General features: G+C 54.9%; 1 protein-coding gene across 1 annotated transcript in view; it reads left to right on the forward strand.

Annotated features, from left to right (window-relative positions):
- Positions 1-530: 530 nt before the first annotated feature.
- Positions 531-13,964, forward strand: part of GRIP2 (glutamate receptor interacting protein 2) — a 59,924-nt gene continuing 46,490 nt past the window's right edge. The window contains exon 1 of the mRNA XM_019645954.1: positions 531-599. Coding sequence (XP_019501499.1) covers positions 545-599 — 55 coding nt within the window. The 5' untranslated portion in view covers positions 531-544. The remainder of the gene's footprint in view (positions 600-13,964) is intronic.

Consider the following 13,964-nt stretch of genomic DNA (forward strand, 5'->3'; position numbering starts at 1 on the left):
GCATTATTGAGACCCAGTAGGCAAGGACTTCCAGCAAACAGGGATCTCCGAAGGCTGAGCAAACATCCCCGGGCAGAGAAGTTTAATGGAGCCAGAGAGGAAGGACATTCCAGGTAGAGGACCCTGCAAGCCCAAAGGCCTAGGAGATTCATTCAGACAGCCCAGCCTAGGGAAGGAGGGGAGTGGGATTGTTAGATGTTGGCAAAAGAAGGGGTGGACAAGGCAATCACTTAGAGAGGAAGAGGACTTGAGTGAGGAGGTGGGGGGGCATAGAGATATGCTGCAGGGTCCAGAATATCCCGGAGCTGCACTTTCAAGCCCAGACTGCAGTGAAGAAAGCGTTTGCCACCACTGATGCCACCACCGCTGGCTCCAGGGAGGATTATCTATTTTAGCAACTCGGGGAGGGTGGAGGGAGGGAGCGCCCAGCCTCTGCCAGCTAGCGCAGGCAGCTCTGGAGCGCAGAGGCGCGCGGGCTCCAGGAGCACCTGGACCGTTGGCAGGTCTCATCCCTGGCCCTGGGCCCCGAGGGCAGGAGCGGGCGATGCTGGCTGTGTCGCTCAAGTGGCGGCTAGGCGTGGTGAGGCGGCGGCCCAAAGGTACCAAGCAGGAACGGGATGCCGGGCAGACCCCGCTGCCTGCCCAGGGGCTGGGAGGCTGGACTTGGGTCTGGACGGAGCGCGAGGCTGAGGAGCCCAGGGGGAACCTCCGCTCGGGCCTCTCCTCCCTGCGCTGTCTCTCCGCGCTTCGCCTTGACCCTGTCTCTTCTGGTGCTTTGGGGGTTTTTCTTCTGTTCTGAGTCTCTTTCTGAATCTGTGCATGTGTCTTGTTTCTCTCTGCCCCAGCTGTTGTCTCCTGCCAGATGGCTTCCCTATTTCTCCATTTCTCTCTGGTTTGTTCAGTCTTTCTTTTTCTTTCTCTTTCTCTCTCTCTCTCCATCTCCATCTCTTTGTCTGAGTCTAACTCTGTCCATCTTTCTCTCTGCCTCTGTCTCTTTCTCCATCTCTTTATGTCTCTCTTTGTCTGGTGTTCTCTCTCTCCCTCCCTCCCATCCTCCCTCCCTCTCTCTCTCTCCCTCTCTCTCTTTCAGTGCCAGTCTCCTTCATCAACCCCCCCTCACATGGTATGTCCCTAATGCCCTTTTCTTTCCTCTCTATTCAGGACATGGGGCTGCCCCGGTTAGCTGGGTCAGCAGGAGGACTTTGTGCATGCATGTATGTGAGAGTGTGTGTGTATGTGGAGGGTGTGGGCTCTGTGTGGGGAGTTGAGGGGGGGGAGTCAAGGGTGAAGGCAGTACTTGGCCTGCGTGAGACTGAGTCTATGCTGAGTCCTAGCATGTGCAGGGTCTCATCCCTGGACACATGTCCAGCCCCCTAAAAGGGCCCTAGGAGGGGGCTCAGGGTCTAGGAGAAGCTGGGGTGAGAGTGGGGCTCGTGGAGGAGTGTCTGGAGCTGGGAGTCAAGTCCCCCAGGCCGTGTGACCTCAGGTTTTACCTGTGGCCTCCCAGTACTGCCATCTCCCGATCTACAACATGGAGGGCTGGGGCAGGTGGTGGGATCACAGTCTCTGAGCTTCAGGCCTCAGAACTAAGAATAATTATACTGTTAATAAGAACAATAGTAACTGACATTAATTCAGTGCCACAGTATGCCAGACAATGCATTAACTCATTAACTTCTCACAACAGCTCTATAAGGTTGGTCTCATTCTTAGTCTCACTGTGCAGAGGGGAAAACTGAGGCACAGAAAGGTTAAATAACTTGCCCAAGGCCACACAGCTGACACACAGAGGCTCTCTCAAGCCAGCTCTAATAACTGCCATGAGCATCTTCTATGCTCTGAGGGGCCTACATAGGGAGGGGCTACCTCAGGAGTGGTCAAGGGATAGCAGAGTTTGTGGGATGACAGAGGACACTAGGCTCTGCTCTGTACTGGCCCATGGCATCCAGTGGTCTGACATCCCAGAGGTCCCTGGAAGCCCCTCCCACAGGGACAGAGCAGCAGAAGCCTGGAGAGCATCAGGAACAGGGTTTACCTTGGGGCTTTCCAGGGACTTCTATGTTGGGAGGAGCCCCTCCGCCTTCAAGGCTATTGTCCTCTGGTGCAGGTCCACAGACCCTGAGAACCCAGTGGCTCCTTCTAGGCTGGAGGGATGGGCAGACACATCCAGGGCTGCTACAGATTTGAGCTTCCCCAGGATTTGGAGAACAGCCAGCTAAATGCGATAGATCAGGTTCTGCCCCTGTGGAGATTCAGGAAGTGCTTGTGTTGTCCCCCACAGACCTGGATTCAAATCCTACCCCTGGCTTTTACTCCCCGTGTGGCCCACTCAGAACCTCAGTTTCCTCATCGGTAAAACGGACCCAAGAAAAGCCACCCTCCGGAGATTGCAGAGATGATTCGGGATGATCAGGGCAGGACCTGGCACACAGTAGACACCTGGTAATTTTAAATTCCAACTTCTAATCAGAGGCCCAGGCATTTTCTTCCTCTTTCCCTTCAGAGCCTCCTCCCGCCCCGATACACACACCACTGACCCCAGGGGGATCAGGTCTGTGACCAGCCAGCCCCTACCAGGAAATAAGCGAAGAAAACGGAAGGGAGTGTGCCTTGATTGACCGTGGGCACACTGTGCGCTGACTCTCTCCATTCCTTTATGCCCTAAAGGAGGCACGGGAACTTATCTACCCAGACAGTGAGCTTGTGCATCCATTTGTGAAAATGTGAAAGCTCACGGGAGGAGGATTTAAGAGACTGGGGGAAAGGGAGGTTTTTCCTCTCCTTTTTCAAAGTATTATTTTTAATGCCTGAGGTACATCTCCCCACTTCCAGCCCTTATTTTTAAATAGCGCTTTCTGTTTCCCGTTTTATCTAGGTAGGACCCCAAAGTTCCTCACCCTGTGATTGCTTGAGGTGGAGTCCTTGGGCCACGTGGCCACCTGACACCCCTCCTGTGTCCCCCAGACTGGGATTTGAGGCTTTATCTGAATTCAGGAGCAGCACCCCCTGTCCAAGCCGGAACTGGGGGGCTGGGGAAAGGAGGCGTTCAGTCCTGGCTCAGCTCCCCCGATTTTAATCCTGGTCTGAGACACAGGGGGAGCACCTCTGTGTGTGCACAGAGATGGGAGCACCTCCACAGTGCTGGACGCCCAGTGCACACCCCCGGCCGATCTCAGACATTCCTGACAATGCCATTGTCCACATCTGGACTTTGAGGAAACAGGCCTGGGGAGGGGAGAGCCTGCCTCTAACATCCATGTGCTGGATGCCGGTGCCCGCAAAGGACCTAGATGCTCCAGGGTCACAGTGTCTTCCTCCATAGCTTAAGGTGTAATGATGGCGCCCCCCAGAGGGTGAAACTGAAGATTTTGGGAGATCAGATCAGTGAGGTTCCCCAAGGGGCTGTTCTTTGGCTTCTGGGGGCATAAAATGGTCACATTCAATTCAAAGAATGAGGGATTTAATTTCATGTGTGTTAATGTAAGGGGGGCAGGATACGCAGAGCACAGGCCCTAGAGCCAACTGCTGGGAATAAATCCCAGCTGTGCAACCAGGGCAAGTGGCTTTACCTCTCTGGGCCTCAGTTTTCCCATCTGTAAATTCGGGTTAATAATAGAACCTTCTTCACCATGTGGCTGCAAGGACAACTGAGTTTTTAGAGAGAGGTGAGGACCTAGGGCTATAAGATGGGCAAATTCGATAGATGTTGAGGCAGCAGAATACCCTGTGCCATTTGCTCATTCAACAGATATCTATTGAGGACCTATTATATGCCAGGTACTGTTTTAGGCCCGGGAGTTTATAACAGGGAACAAGATCAACCTAGATCCGCTACCTTTCTGGAGTTGATATTCTAGGAGTGACAGTGAGGGAGCAAGACAAATAAGAAAAATATATGGTGGTGCTGAATGCTATGGAGAAAGATAAAGCTGGGAGAGAAGATGGGGTGTCTGGGTAATTGGGGGCAGTTTTAAATGAGATGTTCAGGGAAGGCCACCCTGAGAAGGTGATATTAGAGCAAAACCCTGATGGAGTTGAGGGAGGGGGCCATGCAGCTATCCAGGGGAAGAATGTGGCTGGCAGAGGGCACAGCTAGTGCAAAGGTCCTGGGGTATGAACTTGTTGGGTGTTCCCAGGCTGGTGAGGCTAGAGCAGAGGGGGTGAAGGGGAGGGTGGGGGAGAAGAGCTTAGGGAGGTTCCGGGCAGGGGTCTATCCCTGGCCTCCCAGGCCAGGGTGGGTGGAGTGGATGTATTGGAGGTGCCATGGGTAGTTTTAGGGATAACAAGGTTATTAAGGATAGTAATCTCTCCTGCTGGCTATGTGGGGCCTCCTGGACAGAGGGCAGGGCTGTGCTGTGCCCAGCTTTGTCTACCCACCCCCTTCATGGTGAGTGTCTTTGATGAATTATTCACTCCTTCCTTCCCTCCATAATGAGACACTCTTCTGTCTCGGTCTTGCCTCCACATCCGGCTCCTGGCATTTTTCACACTGCGGTAGCTGCAGTGGGGTCTCAGATCTGACTCCCAAGGTGGAAACCGGTCCCCTCCCCCAGTGCCAGAACAGCACCCTGCTCTTAGACCTCTGCCACCCTTGATGTGTGGGCCCCAGAAGTTCAGATTAGCCATGGTGCCTCGGAGGCCATGGGATTTCTTTTTTATCAAGGATCCAGGAATGAACTCTTATCCTGGGAATTGCTCCTGAAATCCTGACAGCCTGGAGTGAACCTCTGGACCTGTTCTTTGTTCCCCAAGCATTTGTTGGGCACCTGTTGTATGCTAGGCACCCTGCTAAGTACTTCACGTGGGTTTTCTCCTCCTCATAACAGTCCTGTGAGCTGTGAAAGTAATCGCCCCATTTTGCAGGTGAGGAAACTCAAAGAGGAAGGGACTTTGCAAGTTCACACAGCTAGGAAGGAAATGGAAAAGTCTAGGTCTCCCCAAGCAGTCTGCCTTCCAAGCCCAAACGCCTTACTACGGGGCATTTCTCAGTGGTCAGTTATCCAGTCTCCCGCATGCACCAGGAGCAGGGGGACCTCTGTTGCATTCCCAGCATGTGGCTACTGGTCTGTCCTCTCCAGGCTCCTCCAAGGCCCTCTGCTCTTGCTTTGCTCCCTCTGCTCCAGGACAGCCCTGCAGAGAGAGTGATAGGGTCCCCCAAGGGACCCCCTCCAGTCTGAGCAGCCCCACTTCTCAGGGTCTCTCACCCCTCCCTCCCTGGTCACCACCTCTGTTCATCCCCAGTGGGTGTGTGTCCCTCTCCCAGGGCAGAGCCCAGAGGTGGGTCCAGGTCTGGGGAAGTCTGATAGGACAGAGCAGGCAGATAAGCCGGGCTCCTCCCTGATTCTGGGCACACACTTTGGGTTAATGTCCTGACAGCACATTCTCCTTGCCTGTGTCACCCACCAGAACCAGAGCTGATCTTGTCAGCTAATGTCCCAGCATCGTCTCTATTTGTCAGCTTGAATGGTCAGTCCAGTGTGATCATCTGCCTGTCTTAATTACCCGGGTAGTTGTGGAGGCCACTGGCTCTGACCCCCTTTCTGGGGAGATGGCCTGATGGAGCGGAAAGAACACCCATCAGACAGGAGACAGAGGCCAACCCCACTCTCTGTGGTCCTTGAGCAGGTCCCTGCTCCTCCTGGCCTCAGTTTCCCTTCTGTGCCCCCAGCCCCGTGCTCTGCTCTCCTGTGGCTGGAAGCCTCCTTCTGGCCTCCCCCCATCTGCCCACTTGCTCTCCTTGGGCTGACCTTGTCTCTCCAGCCCCTGCATTTTGCTATCTTGGCCAAGGTGGCGGTGACTCATAAGCACATGTGTGGGCAGGAGGGCGGGCGAGGGGAGGGGTAAATACCCAGTAACCTCTCAGCCACACAACTTGGGCAGCTGGAGTCCCTGCAGGCGACCTTGGGGAAGATCCCTGCCCCTCACGGAGTCTTGACGCCCCGTTTGCAGAATGGGTTTGTCGAGGAAAGCTTGTTTGAGGTTTGGATAACAGCTGGGGATCATTTGGAGCCCAAGCTGGTGACTGAGGCGAGGAGGTCCTAGGCTGGCTGAGGGTGGAGCTGAAGCAGCCCCCAAAGACCATGGGTCCTAGTCCTACCCCAGCCCGTGCTTGTATCCTCATTTCACACATGGGAAGGTTGAGGCCAGTTTTGCTCAAGGTCACCCAGCTAGCAGAATTAGAGTCAGAACTTGAACCCAGCGCCTCTCTAAGGCCTCCATGGTGCTACTGCTGGGGGAGGGGGTGCTAACAGGCTGGCAGAGGGCAGATTAGAATATTTATCACCACATTGGGGTCAGGCTCATCTGGGGGAAGATGGGCAAGGAAAAGGGGATGTCTAGTGAGTTGACAAAAGTGGAACTGAGGGCTGCCTGAGGACTTTGGGGACTCAGATGAGGCATCAACCAGATGGAGGATCAGAGAAGTCTTTCTGGGGGAAGGGACAGTGGAGCGATCATGGCGGACTTGCAGGATTTGGCCAGGCAGGCAAGGGATTAGGGAGAATGCTTTCCTGGGGGGCCTTGAGTGTGAACGCTGGAAGGCGCAAATAGGCTCAGGGTGTTTGATGCTGGGGACATGAGGGGAGGTGAGGATGGAAAGGCGGGCAGGCTGGTTTTGGGCACCAGCTGGCAACATCTCAGTGATTCTTCCTGAACAGCGCTGAGGATGCCATGGAATGTGTGTGCCTCAGCTGTCAGGCAGCAGGCACTGGCCTAGAAATCTCGGGGTCAAGTCTGGTCCTCAAACAAGTGGCCTCTGCTAGGGCCCACTCCTAACCCTGCAGCCTCCCACCCCACACCTTCACCAGGGAGATCCGCTGCCTGGATCTCACTGGTATATTCCGAGCTGGGCTGTGTGGGGGTCCTTGGATGGACCTTCCCAAATTATCACCCTGCCTGAGCTTCCACCATTAGTCCACAATTCCAGGGTTCTCTTTCAATATTCAAGTCCACAAGGAGGGCACAAAATCAGATGAGACTATCACACAAAGCCCTTTGGAGGACATGTATCTATTGGACTGTGATTAAGGCTTTGGAGCCAGACACATGCGTTCCTCTTACCCGCTGAGCTCCAGTTTCCTCATCTGTAAAAAGAGGAGATTATCCCAGCCTCATTGGCCTGAAGCAAATGCCACCGGAGGTGAAAGGCACACTGAGGTCTATAGGGGATTAAAGACACACATGTGAGCACCGCCATAGACCAATGGGTTGAATGGCCACCCACTGTTTCCAGCCACACGTGGAGGAGAGGCCCTCAGGATGGAAGGGGAGCTGGCAGGTCCCCACTGAAGCTACATCCAGGCTCTGAGCTGTGGCCTCGCCTGCCAGGGCCGAGAGGCCATGACCTTGGACCAGACACAGCCTGAGACTATGCAGGGTGGTACTGGGGCAAGAGGCTTGGAGCCTGGGGGAGCCACAGGGAGGCAGGCTCCAGCTCAGGATGTCAGAGTGACTCTTACCCATCACAGCTGCTTAGGAATAAAGTGGGCTGCTCATGAGGTGGTGAACTCCCCATTTGTGGAGGTGTGCAAGCTGTACCAGACAGCAGACATGATGTCCTATATCTGATTGAAGTGTTAGAGGGGATAAAGTATTGGTTTATTTCCACTATAGCCATCCAAATATTATGTGTATTCATCATTGGTTTCTCATTCACTCATTCAGCAAATACTTACTTAGCATTTACTGTGTGCAAGGCCCAGCCCTGGGCATAGGGTCAAAATCAATGAGCAAAGCGGTTGAGGGTCCCCTATTTAGTGGAAAAGGACAGGTGAGCAAATGCATTGGAGGAAAGGCTGTGAGAGAGTAAAGGGAGCCCACCTGATGTAGTCAGGGTAGGCTTCTTGGAGGCGGCAGTGTTTAGGTTGGGCTCGAAGGATGAAAGCAGGGAAGAGATCTCCAGGCAGAGGGAGGAGCCCGTGTAGAGGATCCAAGGAGGGAGCACCTGATTCTGACAATCTGATCCTCAGCCCATCCTAGTGGGAGGCCTTTGCCAAGTCCTTTCTCTCTGAGCCAGCAGGGCTTTTGAAAGAGTCCACAAGACCCTGCACCTAAAGTGCTGGGTACCCAGTAGCTGCTCTATAAATGTTAGCCCCTTGCCATTTAATCTGGGGCATTTGCATTTGGACAGAGGTCAGTGCTTGACCTAGAGAGGACAAAGGTGAGATTCCAGGCACAGTGTCAGCCACCAGGGCTGAACCTGGGGCTGTGGCCAGTCCAGCCTCCCACTCCACTCAGGCAGCAGGGGGCAGAGGCAGGCTGTCCCTGCCCCTCTGAAAGCCTTGTCGGTCACCAGCCGCAAGGGGGCGTCACTGTGATCAGACTGGTGAGCAGAGGCTTCGGAGCTGCTCCTGACAGCTCTGTCCCCGTGAGGCTGCACAGACCCTCTGTGTGCCCCCACCCTACCATCATCTCATTCGAGGGGGCTCAGGAGAACCCACTCCTCCTCAGAGATCATCCACAGTGTGACCACAGTGCCAAAAGTGCCCCATTCAGTGCATTCCCTCCTCGGAAGCAGGTCTCTGTGTCTTTGGGACCCAGCCCCACTTGCCTGTCTAGCCCACCTGCTCTTTGGGGGCCCTCTGACCCTAGCCATGCTGGTAGGTGCCTTTTCCTCCACAGACGGTGTACCTTCCCACCTCCCACCCTTTCCCCAGGCTGTCCCCTCTGGCTGGAATGCCCTTCCCACCTCATCTTTGAGTGTTTGGTTCCTTTGTCCCTCAAGGCTTAGCTGAGACGCCACCTCCACCAGGAAGCTTGCCCTGACTTCTCTGAGAGGTCCTGACTCTTGGCCCCTTTGTTGTTTGGGCTCCTAGCAGATCCTCTTTGGATATAGTCTCTTCTGCAAGAGACACTGGTGTTCTAACCTCATGTGTAAAACGTTGTCGGCACAGAGTAGGTCCTACGTGAGCAGCAGCTTGAGACACCTGCCCCACAGTCCCTCTGTCCTGCCTGTACCCGCGTGCACTTGGTAGGCCGGGGAGAGGGCTTCCATGTGGGCATTTTGCAGGAGACTCTGGGTGGGGGTGTTTCTGTAGATGGCATTAGGATTGCCTGGTTCCAATCCCAGCTCACACCTCACCCTCTATGTGACTAGAGCAGGTGGTTATGCCTCTCTGGGCCTGTTTCCTCATCTCTGAAGTGGGGATGTTGTGGGGATGAAATGAGAAAACAGGTGTAAAATGCTGAAAACAAAGCTTGGCACACAGAGTTTCTTCTCTGCCTGGTCCTGAAGAACTGTAAGCTGGGTTCCTCTCATATCCTGGAGCCTTCCTCTTCCCCGGTCTGTGCGCACAGCCTGATGGGCTGTGCTTTTGCAGTCACCTGAGACCCCTTTAGCCTTGCATGCCCTCTTGCCCTTCAGGGCTGGAGGAGAGCTGCAGACTACGGAGGACATTGGGAACTGGCAGGTGTCAGCCTGGGAGCAGCCCTGGGTGTGGCATTACCCCTGAATCACAACCCAGTCTGCCCTGAAGTCAGGTGAGGGGCTCTGGGGGTGGTGAGAGATGGGGGGCAGCTTGACTGAAGTGGGGGCCACAGCCAAACAGTACTCCCTAAGAGGGGGTCACCAAGTGCCCCTTACCTGTGGCTGGTGGGATCACAGACTGGGCCTCAGTTTCCCCATTTGTAAAATGGGGACAATGATGCTCACCTTATAGAAAAGTTTAACCATCAGGCAGGCGAGTGGTTGTCCTAGTCTGACCTCCAGGGTGATATGAGGAGAGAAGGAGGAAGAAGCAACTGAGCAGCAATAAAGAGTGTGTCTCTCTTGTCCTCGAATCGCCATCTCTGTACCCAGACTTCATTTCCGGCTGTCACTCAGGCTCCCTGGTGGACTCAGGACATGACTTGTGGTTATGGTGGACTCAGCCCTGGGGCCTGAAAGGAAGGATAGAGGCCAGGCCCCAGGCCCCTGCTCTGCACTGGTGGGGAGCCTCAGACGCAGACCGCTCTGGGTCTCCGTTTTCCTATCTGTGCAGTGTGAGGTCAGTTGGTTCCCAATTGCATTGGTCACTGACCCTGGGTGGGCGGGGGCCAGGGATGTCCGGGGTCCTTCAGTATGAGGGAGAGCCCAGCACACCAGAGAATGTCCCAACAGTGAAGCCAGTGGTGCCCCATTAAGAGACCAAGAAGGGCCATGCAGGCCTGGCGCTGTGTAGGGAAGAAGTCACGAGCTGCAAAGCCCTTCCAAGGTCTCTGCCCCTCACTCCTCATGGGTGGAGAAGTGAAGGCCCAGACAGAGTGACTTGCCTAGAATCACATAGCTTGCTGGTGGCAGAGCTGGGATTTGAACTTGGGTGCATCCAACCTTGAAGTTCTGCCTCTCTGGTCTCTTTCACAATGTTGGTGTGACACTCGTAGCAGGAAAGTAGATAGATGACTGCTTTCTGGCTCATTAATATGTGGTCTCCCCAACCCTAGGGTTTGGGTGCTTTTATTATTCCCACTCTAGAGGTGAGGAAGCTGAGGTCCAGAGAGGTTTAGACATGTGCCCAAGGTCACACAGCATTCCATCCTTCAGTTGTCTCACAAAACTTGAGGATGTGAAGGTGTCAGGGCCTTTTCTGACCCTGGAGGGGCTACGCACCAGCTCGGTGGCCCTTCCAGCTCCTCCAGGCTGCCCAGTTGCCCTCATGGCTCATCCACAGCTTTAGAAACATGGAATAAATCCTATGACCAGGAGCCGCTGGCTGCCCAGGCCCCCAGCAGGTCTGGCTTCCAGGCTGCCAGCATGCCCAGCAATCATTCCCCCTTTTCCTCAAGGTTTGGCAGCCTTGGAGGGGAGGGGTCATCCTTGGAGCCAGGTGATCAGCAGCTCTGCCTGCTCCTGGGCTCTCTCCCAGGGGGGATCTTTCTCTCTTCTCCCTTGTCTGAGCTCCGTGTCTGAGGTCCTTGTAGAGCCGTCTCATTCCCTTACTCTACAGCCATCCGTGGCCCCCATTACCTGCGGGAGGAAAGCCAGACTCCTAATACCGTGCTTCTGAAACTTCCTCCACATCCCCTGGGACCTTGTTAAAATGCAGGTCCAGATTCAGCAGGCCTGGATGGGGCCTGAGAGCTTGCACTGCTGACCAGCTCTGGTGATACCTATGCTGCTGGGCCTCCGACCACTCTTGGAGAAGCGGCACCTCAGTAGACCCTTTAGGACCTGGCTGCATCTCCACTTCCCCTCTGGTCTCCTCACTAGTCACATGGGATTGCGTTTATGGACTCACACCTGCAATGGCTTTTTCCTTTTTTGACATGTTCCTTCCCATCTTTCAAAGTCAGGCTCAAAAGCACCTCCTCAGTGGACCCCCAGCCAGAGCTAACAGCTCCTCATCTGTAATCCTGGACCCCTTTACAAGCCCCTGAAATCCCGAGAGGGCCATTATCAGTGCCTTTAAGAACAGACCTCTTTAAGTGTGAACCTGGCTCCACCCTTACAGCTGGGTGACCTTGGACAGGTTACTTAACCTCTCTGTGCTATTTATTTAAACCTGCCTTCTTCCAAAATGGACTAACAGTTGCTTCCAAACATACTCTTGGATAAAATCAAATGCAGATGTGCTCGGTGGGCTGACAGGGACAGAGGGCAGAGGGAAGACGCTGCCTCCCACCTGTCTCCCGGTGTCTCGGTCCCCAGAGCCTGGTACAGCAGGCACTCAGAGAAATGCTGCCTGAAAGCTCTCCCATAACCCACGGCATGACCTTTCCAGGAGTTCTCATCCACAAAAATAAATTCCAGAGGAGCAGAGAGAGACAGAAAGGCGGTGAGGTTTCCGACAGCCCATCTCAATAGCTCATTTAAATGCATCTGTATGGTGAGCAAATATTTTCTTATGAGAGGGGGTGGATGTAACTGTAAAGGCTTGTGCACCACACAGGCCCCTCCCTGAAAGGGCTGCAAATGAGGGGGAAAAGGGCAAGGGCCTGTTAGAGCAAGTCACATGCCGAGGAGGCTGCGTCTCTTCCTGCCGGCTGTGGAGCTGGGACTGCCCCACAGTGGCCCTTGGTACCCTGGAGATGGTCAGGATCCTCATCGAGAGCATTGTCCTGACCATTGCCTGCCACTGTAGACCACATCAAGAGCCTACACCCCCTTTCCTGCCCGGCCCAATTCAGGTCCTCCCTCTCTGACCCATGCTCTCCACACCTCCCATGGCTGAGACCTTGGTGTCTCTCTTTGACCTTTGGCCTCACTGCTAGCCCAAGGAACGTCACCTGGAACCTGGATCCTGCCCCCTTGGAGATGCCGTAAGTCACCCAAAGAGGAAGGCACCCCTGGAAAGTGAGGAATGGGAGGAACAGGAACCTATAGATACAGGGGTACAAGTGGCCCCACCCAAGATTTAGAGTCTAGATTGTTCTGAAAGTGCCATCAGTGTTGGACTTGCAGGAGCCTATGTGGGTGGCCCAGGAATTGTGGGCTGGGTTTCATGGTGGGCATCTCTGCTCAGGAGGGAACCCAGAAGAAGCCCCTGGTCCCTAACCACTGGGCTGCACTCTCCCACTCCCTGCAGGACACAGGACAAATTCGAATCCCACTTATTCCCATGCATCCAAAAGTTCAACAGAAGCCAGGACTCATCTGTCTTATTCTCTGCAGCAATCAGCTGGATGCAGTGTGTAGCTGTGCAGGCTTTGATACCCCATGTCACTGTCACCCACCCTTATCCTTGGCACCTACGTGGTATTTGGCCCTCAGTTGGTACCAACATACATGGGTGGGATGGAGAGCACCAGCAGCTGGAGAGCTGGAGGAGGGGTGTCCGTCAGGGCTGTCAGGGTCAGTCCTGAGCTGGCATGGAGGAATCTAGGATTGTGCAAGGCTGAGACCCAGCTGGGGCTGGAGTTGTGACCAGCTGCACCTGCCCATCAAACCCAGAGGTGGGCAGACCCTCAGCCCAGCTCACTTGGTCTTCCCAAAAAGCTGGGGGGGTGCTCCGTGTGGCAGGCCGCTGTGCTCATCTTCCCCAAACTCTACCTTATAGAAAAGAAAACTGAGGCCTGGGGGAGGTAGTTACATCTGCCTAGAACATCAGTGGAAGGGCTCCCAGGGGCTCCAAGTGCAAGAGTTTCTAACCCAAGACCTATAGACGTACCCTGGTGTCATCCATTAGCTGAACTTTATCTGGTTTATGTCTTTGGATTCTGTGCAAAATGCTATTGGAATGTACTACTTAAAAAAAAAGTTTGGAAGGCACTGTTCCCGTTCTCTGGATGGAAAAACTGAGGGAGGATAATCACTTGCCAAAAGTCCCGGGGCAAGTTAGCTGCTGAACTGGACCTGGGGTCTGCCTGGGGGCCCTGGGGGAGGGGCCCAGGCATGCCATCATCAAAGATCCCCTGACCAGGCTGTGAGGGTGAGGGGTGTGGAACCCCATCCAGGAGCCAGCCATGACAAGTGCCGTGTCCCCTTTAAGCAGAGAGCCGCCTGCAGCAGTGGGTGGACTCGGTGCCCAGCCAGTGGGAGCTGTGAGCTTTCCTCCCACAGCCCCTCCCTGGGCAGGGGGAGGGAGGGGCTGAGCAGCGTGGCTCCTGAGGGAGTTGGTGGTCAGCAGGGAGACAATAGCAGACATGCTGTGTGGGCTGAGCCGGGAGACCCCTGGAGAGGCCGGTAAGTAATGGAGGACCTGTAGGCAGAGTGAAGAGGCTGAGCCCTCTGATTCCTCTGGAAGTGCTGCCCTGAGAGGGGAGTGAGATGGCTAAGACTGGGACTGCCACTCCCCAGAGACCTAGGGCTTGGAAAGAGTGTAGCGGGTGAGACATCTGGCCAGGGTAGGCAGGTGACAGGGCTGCTGTCCTGCAGCAGTGGGCTGAGTCCCCTGGGCTGTCCGGAATGGCGAGGGCAGCAGGCGGGTCTGGAGTTCCTGAGGGCAGCGCTCAGCCCCTCAGGGGCGCGTCAGGGACGCATCCGCCTCAGCCTGAGCTGCTGGGAGTGAGCTCCCTGTCCAGAGGGTGAGAGCAAAGGACGAGGTCAGGGT

Source organism: Hipposideros armiger, unplaced genomic scaffold (assembly GCF_001890085.2).
Source record: "Hipposideros armiger isolate ML-2016 unplaced genomic scaffold, ASM189008v1 scaffold_96, whole genome shotgun sequence".
NCBI classification, from domain to species: domain Eukaryota; kingdom Metazoa; phylum Chordata; class Mammalia; order Chiroptera; family Hipposideridae; genus Hipposideros; species Hipposideros armiger.